Source organism: Spinacia oleracea, chromosome 3, assembly GCF_020520425.1.
Source record: "Spinacia oleracea cultivar Varoflay chromosome 3, BTI_SOV_V1, whole genome shotgun sequence".
In the NCBI taxonomy this organism is placed as follows: Eukaryota; Viridiplantae; Streptophyta; class Magnoliopsida; order Caryophyllales; family Amaranthaceae; genus Spinacia; species Spinacia oleracea.
This window is the reverse complement of record NC_079489.1, coordinates 4,455,661-4,463,231: the sequence shown is the minus strand read 5'-3', so window position 1 is coordinate 4,463,231 and position 7,571 is coordinate 4,455,661. Positions and strand designations below refer to the sequence as shown.

The window sequence follows — 7,571 nt, the reverse complement described above, 5'->3', positions numbered from 1 at the left end:
GGTCGTGTTCTTATTTCTATACTTGTTAATTACTTCTTATTATTGTTAAGTTGATTTTATGACTTTTTTCGTATATTCTTTGTATGTTTTTGTTGAACTTAATTTAGTTTTGCTCAAGTTTAAACTTAATACAAACAATGAAACAAATTACTCCACTTATTGATCCAATCACCCCCTAAGGCCCTATCATAACATAGAACACTGAAATGTGTAGCTTTTGTCAGGTTAGTTAGCTAATACAAGTATATGTACATTTGGTCCAGATAAGGTGGTGGAAGAAAATAATTTTTCCAACAATTGCCCAACCTTAGTCTTGTTTTATAACATGGCGTGCGATTCTGTCTAAACTAATTAAGCATATGTGACAACAATTTGAAGATAGTTCTAGTAAGTGTCTATGTGATCAAACATGTTGTTCCGGTATGGAATGAGAATGGTAGGAAGGTGCCTTGGATTCTCTATATGTTGATAAGGATATTCACGGGTAGGAACGTTAGCTATTCTCAGGAGGTCGCTCTGAAGCTAAAGTAATTGTGATCACGTACCTTTTGTAACAAATGAGGTCCACATATATAGGCAGGTCGGATTCAACATGCTGTATTTTTTTCTTAAGTATAAATCACAAAATAATAGTCAAAATGGATTGTATGAACAATAATAAAAATCAAATTATATCATCTAAAAATGAACGGGGAAAATATTAATTTAAGTAGTAATTGGTGGAAAGAAATCCGAATATGACCATGCTTCCTTTGTTCTCACCCAAGTGCTATATAGGCATATAGCCTATATAGGGGATTGACAATTTGACATGAATATAGAAAATGGGTGTAAAGGGAAAATCTATATGAAACATCAATTGGTCAACCAAATCTAGCCACCAAAAAGGCAAAATCAATCTATTATGCTGTTCAAATTCCCCTATCCAACTTGAAATGATAGAAATCATTTGGATTTGGATGGCCATAGATTTTGTGAATTTATTCGAGGATGACAAAATTATGAGCCATACCATATAATTTTAGGAATCTCATACTACATTATATCGCTCATAATCCATAAACGTCAACTATCTTAATTTGTAAAGTTTCTTTATAATCCATAAAAACCAACTATCTTAATTTAAAGGTTTAAGAAATGGCAACGAGTACTATCCTTTATGACTCTATATACACCAAAAATTATTGGTTAAGACTATATAGTAAAAGATACACTAAAAAACAGTCACCAACCATCAAACTTTACAGTTAACTCATCACAATGCTCTGTTCACTTTACTTTCATTTCATTTAGGGAAAAAAACAAGTTTATATAAGATAAATTCAAGACAAATAAGAGTTATCCAAATATAATTTAAAACTAAAATAAATTTTTGATAAGTTAATGAAAAATAAGTGAAAATCAGGTGAACAAAACACATCCTAACTTCGACTTTCGAACTGCCAATACTTGCTTCTTTCAAAGTGGTAATAGTAAACCATTTATTGGTTTTTCATCAATTTTCTTTTTAGCATTAATTCATACTCATTTTTCGTCCTTAAATAATAGTCCCCTATTCCACTGGTAGTAGAGTTTTCTCCTTGTGGACTCTTTATCCTTAATAAAAAGCACTCATAAAATAAAAAAATAAAAAAATCAGTTTACTAAAATTTACAACTTGTCCGTCTAAGATTGCTCCAAGATAATACTCCAGTTCTTTGCACATGATGAGAAAACGATCTAATGTGGATTCAACTTGTTATCCTGGTTTGCGCATAATGTACCCAAGATTCTATAATTTTGTTGAACATAAGAAATGGGCTTCGCATGGATATTTCACTTCGCTAACGGCCCGTTTGGTAGTTGGTAATAAATGAAGGAAATGAGAATAAATTTAAGTGTAATTTGACAAGAAAGTAGCATCATGATGACCATGGTAATAAAATCTTATCGCAAACTTGCTACTTTTTTTCATAAATTTTCATTCACCTAATACCACTCCTCAAATGGAACATGATAGAAATTTCATAAAGAAAAAGAGATAACTTTGAATGAACTAGTATTACAATGGGAATGAATGTTGATTTTCCTTACAAATTCATTTTCATTGACACCATTTACAACAAAAGTAACCGGTCATAATGGTGTCAATGAGAATGAATTTATATATAAATATGTAAGAAAAATCAATATCCATGATAATGCTAATGCACTCAAAATTCTCTTTTTCTTTATAAATTTCTATTGCCATCGATTAACATTTGGGGAATGGTATTAGGAAATGCAAATTTATGAAGAAAAACACAGCTTGAGACAAAATTTCATTACCATGAACATCATATTGTTAATTTCTTGCCAAATAACACTAGGATGTATTCTCATTCCCACCAATTATTACCAGTTACCAAACGAGCCGTTAAGGGTATCGCATATAGCATATCGGTTAAGCTACTTCTTCCATTGGAGATCAAACTTACAGCTACTTCATCCATTGAAAAGCAGACTTTCAAGGGGTACTCAAAACTGCTCATCGCCAACAGTACTACTGTTACAAAGCATGCATAAAATCATGGGAAGGAGGGAGGGGGAAGCTGTAGTTTCTCAAGGTAGGTAAGAGCACTAATGAATCGGGCACCAAATCAGTAATATTTCACAGCTTGAAGATTAAGTTTTGTCCATACAAACATTTCTAAAGGACAACATATAAATGTTTCTTTTTTGAACATAATGAAATGCTAGACAATACTTTTGTCCAGCTTAGGATGCAGATTGCAGAGCACACTGTTCAAAAGGTAGTTAAAACCCACATTACATAAAGCTTAGAATTAGAAGACAGTAATATCCGAATGACAAAGCTGCCTCCTAACCCCTTTTCAATTTGACCATGTTAAGAGTCTTTTTAGCCCATAGCATACTTCTGAGTCCAGCTCCTTGCGGTGCTCTCATACTTTGCTCTATCAGTCTTGTACATGTGAGCGATTTCTGGCACTAGGGGATCATCGGGATTTGGGTCTGTCAACAGCGAGCAGATCGAAAGCAACACCTGATCACAACGAAAATTAAACGTTTGAGAAGACTCCTACAGATTAGTTCCACCCTCGAGCAATGACACTGTCCAATGATTAGGTCGGCACAACTATTCAACATGATAATAATATGCTCAGGTCAAGACTAAAGATGGCCGTGGGCCGGGTTGGGCCTCGCACGGGCACTAAAAAAGCACGGCCCAGCAGGAGCACGAAGTCCTGGGCCGCATTTTTTTGGGAAAAGCACGACACGACATAATAAAGCACGCTAAATTTAGTAAAATTAGGCTTAGGCACAACAGCCCGTGAGCCTGGCCGGGCCTGGGCCATGTTTTGAACTTTTCGGTCTGGTAAAATGCAGAGTGGGCCTAGTTTGGGCCCGACCCACGCGCATCTTTAGTGACTCAAGACCCATTAATTGATCTTTATAGACATCATACGACTGTGCCAAGGATAGTATGTCATGAATCCGTTGTGTAGGATTGTATGACATGCATCTATTGCCTCTAACAAGAAGATGCAGCAAACTCTAGTGCAAAAATACATAAAAGGCTCTTCAAAGCATAGTCCAACAAACCTTCGAAATGGTAAGGGCGGGGCTCCATTGTTCCTTCAAGATGTCTAGGCAAATACTTCCGTTGCTGTTAATGTTTGGGTGAAAGACCTTTGTCCTAAATGCTACCTGTTCGCATCACCACCACAAAATTTAATTTTTGGCTTTGAAAGTTAGAAGGTCATAATTAATGCTCAGCAACTATCAAAGAACAACAGCCTTCACGTCTAGTATTCAAAAGAAGTGCAATGTGTGATCATCAAGCTAAACAAGATTAGCAGCACTTCTGACTACTCTTAGAACAATTGAGAGGCAACACACCTAACGAATTAAATAATAAATACCTTGGGGGGCTTAAATGGATAATCTGGGGGGAAATGAATAGTGACGAGGAAAACACCCCCTGCATAAGGACTGTCAGGAGGACCCATAATGGTTGCTTGCCAATGGAACATGTCTTCACCCACGGGACCTGAGAAGCAACAGAAAGAACACATTCAATATAATATCCTAAAACAAGAAAACAATCATTGTAGGTTAACAAAAAAGAATGCTATTGCAGGTTTAAAAAAAATACTCATAAACTCCTAAAATAAGCTTGCTTCAAAGATAAATAGCTCAAGATCAAGCTGACCAGCTGGGAGATTTGCAGGCATACTCACAATATGAACCTAACAGTTATACTGATAGGGGGCTTACTGATAGCAGTAACAGCATACAATTGAATAAAATAAACTTATTCTTTCCCGCTTATAATTTATCAGACAAGAAAAGACATTTCACGTTCACCTCTCACGAAAAGGATCAACTCATCAAGCATAAAACTCATCAACTATGTGTTGCATTAGTGTACCTTTCCTTTTCAGTAGAACTCAAAACATATGTACATGTCCTCGATAAGGAATCAAATTGTAGAGGAATGCAAGCGCCGTTTACGAGAGACCCTGATATCCTTCCATAGGGGACCCATCAACTCTGACAGTAGCTTTTGGAGAATAGCATGCCCTACTACCATAATAGGACTATATGGTCGAGGCTTGGGATGTAGGATTCAAAGGATTGATAAAAGATTTGACAGGATAATTGTAAAAAGGAGAAATTGAGTTTGGCAGATCACCATACGGAACACAACCAAAAAATATAATATCCTTCCATAGGGGACCCATCAACTCTGACAGTAGCTTTTGGAGAATAGCATGCCCTACTACCATAATAGGACTATATGGCAGAGGCTTGGGATGTAGGATTCAAAGGATTGATAAAAGATTTGACAGGATAATTGTAAAAAGGAGAAATTGAGTTTGGCAGATCACCATACGGAACACAACCAAAAAATATATTTATTTCAAAATTCGAGCCCAAAAGGCCAAAATATACAAAAGAAAGACCAATTATACAAAAGAAAAACCAATTTTTCTGAGAACTTTGACGAAAATCCACACATAGAAAAGAAACTTGGTGGAAATTATAAGTAATTAAGTATGAATGTCAAGCAGAGAAGAAAGTAAGAATCCTCCAAGTTTCAAAAATACTCATTAGCCAACAACATTGGCAGATAAACTTAAAGAAGAGCTTGATAACACAACTTGTCTAACACTCTAACCTCAAAGGCTGAAATTTTTAATAAGAACAAAAACCCTTTATCCAAAAAACTGTAGGACAAGAGAACAGAAAACTACGTATTTCATGAACTTGTGGTATAGAAGGCTTCCATGAGGCACAAGAATTTACCAATCACATGAAGCAAAAATGGAATAGCAAACAGGTGAATATTCCCCTGGTCAAAGAACCAGACATTAACTACTATCAAATTTCAGTTAACTCAAGAAAAATGCATGATTACTATAATACTATGCATGAAAGTGTAAAAACCCTAAATATTTTAAATCCACGCAAGCAGAGAATAGTACATGATTGCTGCATATTCAACAAAAAAGGAAGGATAATCAACAAACTTTTCTAATCCATACAAGAGTCGGCATAGTACACAACGAGCATTGATCAAATACAAGATGCAGCTTCACAACAGTGCTGTAAAGAATAGTATCACTACCATCCTTACTATATCACTGCCCAATTCCCCACTAAAAAGTTCCTGGCCAAGGTATAGTAAGGAGACTAAGGACAGTCAGATGATTAAGCCAGCAAAGGTGTTGCTTCCATCATACCCTTGAACAGGAGAAGGTAATAGCCGGAACTTGCCAATTACTTCCCAGCAAGAAAGACACATAAGAAAACCTAACTGAGATCATTTAACCAAATTCTGCAGAGATTAGTCAGTTAACCCCCTATGGATAAACAATAAGCATCCCCTTATAGAAGGATTTTAATTACAGCTACTTTCCCCTGTTTATAATCTTATATTGACTCAATTTCTCCTCTATATGAACTTCTCAACAGTATCCATCCCCACCCTCAGATGAGCACTGAAAACCTAAAGTCAGTATGGCTGAAAACCACAATCATAAGAATCAACCTTAATTTGCACTCAAAAACACGGTTTACAAATCAAACAACACACAATAATTTGCATTTGTTTCAGTCCTCATGGTCCTACAAATGATGCCAACAACATTTTGCAATCACTCATCAGTCATCACTAGCTCACTAGAACAGAATATCGACGGAAACATTAACAACAGGGAAAAAAAAAATCATCCAAAATTCACATAAATCATCATGCAATCGAATAAATTCCATTCTCAGCCAATCAAACCATACAATCAACAAACTCAATCACTCAACGATTAACAACGGGAATTCTAAAAGAAATATATCAAATTATACCGGCACTGCAGGAAGTAGGAGGATCTTTCTGCAGATCCTTGAGCTCCTTCAAAATCCTTTTCGACGCCATCCCTCAAAACCTAAAAGAATCGAAAAAAATGCATCAGATCAAGTCAGATCTTCAAGATCCAGCAAAAATCATCAAATAAAACCAGTAAAAACCTCAAATTAAGCAAAATAACTAAAAAAACATCAAAATTCAAGAGATGTTAAAAGAAGATGATTAATACCTCAGAGAAGAAGAGAAGAAATTCTCTCTCTCTCTTCTCGCGCTGAGAATCGCGCAAAATTGCAGAACACCGCTTCGAATTCTTCTGGTTTTGCGAAGGGGGAGGAAGGAGGGAGTGGAGGGTTTTCGATTTCCGCCGGAAGAAGGGAGGAAAAAGGAAAAGGAAGATTAGTGAAGGGAATTACTTTAAATTGGGGGGGATTCTCTTTCTCTCTCCTCTTTTCTTTTTCATTTTTTAATTTTTTTTGGTGGGGGGTTGCGTATAGCCGTAAACTGCAGCTGTGTACATTGGAATGTGGAATGTGGCTTGTGCTTATTGGTTCTCGAGCATCTTTACCGTACAATCGGTTTGTTGTATTGTGCTCCGTATGAACATACGAATGTGGACTGTGGCTTATGTTTATTGGTTCTCGAGCGTCTTTATCGGACAACCGGTTCGTTGTATTGTGTTCTGTATGAACATACGAATGTGGACTGTGGCTTATGCTTATTGGTTCTCGAGCGTCTTTACCGTACAACCGGTTCGTTGCATTGTGTTCCGTATGAACATACGAATGTGGATTGTGGCTTATGCTTATTGGCTCTTGAGCGTCTTTACAGTACAACCGGTTCGTTGTATTGTGTTCCGTATGAACATACGAATGTGGACTGTGGCTTATGCTTATTGGTTCTCGAGCGTCTTTACCGTACAACAGGTTCGTTGTACTGTGCTCCATATGAACATACGAACTACGAGAAGTATAGAGTCATGGTCCTCAACTCTTCATGGACTTATAGAACTAAATAATACTCCGTATTAGTTATACCTTGTATTGACAACCAATTGTACATAGAAATTTGTTCGTTGTCACTATATCGTTTATACATTTCTGACCTTTTAATGTTGTATGGGACACAATATGCAAGTAGTAAAGATGGCATTAGGTTGTGTTGAGAACACATAATCAATGATGATAGTATAATTCACTGGCCATGTGCAACGATAAACTTTTTCAAA

At 36.3% G+C, this 7,571-nt stretch overlaps 1 protein-coding gene across 1 annotated transcript; it reads right to left on the bottom strand.

Annotated features, from left to right (window-relative positions):
* Nucleotides 1-2,602: 2,602 nt before the first annotated feature.
* Nucleotides 2,603-6,819, bottom strand: LOC110779967 (ubiquitin-conjugating enzyme E2 28). Its single transcript, XM_021984414.2, has 5 exons — nt 6,576-6,819; nt 6,346-6,425; nt 3,903-4,030; nt 3,583-3,687; nt 2,603-3,022 (listed from the first exon to the last, which is right to left on the bottom strand). Exons 2-5 carry the CDS (start codon nt 6,413-6,415, stop codon nt 2,879-2,881), a joined length of 447 nt encoding a protein of 148 aa, XP_021840106.1. The 5' UTR covers nt 6,416-6,425; nt 6,576-6,819; the 3' UTR covers nt 2,603-2,878.
* Nucleotides 6,820-7,571: the final 752 nt, after the last annotated feature.

What these genes read in the sequence shown, in the direction of transcription:
- LOC110779967 (XM_021984414.2), bottom strand. Translation starts at nt 6,415, where the DNA reads ATGGCGTCGAAAAGGATTTTGAAGGAGCTCAAGGATCTGCAGAAAGAT. An exon ending in TCCTACTTCCTGCAGTGCCG is followed by an intron (nt 4,031 to 6,345) that starts GTATAATTTGAT and finishes GTTGCTTCTCAG; the next exon opens with GTCCCGTGGGTGAAGACATG. An exon ending in ATCCATTTAAGCCCCCCAAG is followed by an intron (nt 3,688 to 3,902) that starts GTATTTATTATT and finishes TGATGCGAACAG; the next exon opens with GTAGCATTTAGGACAAAGGT.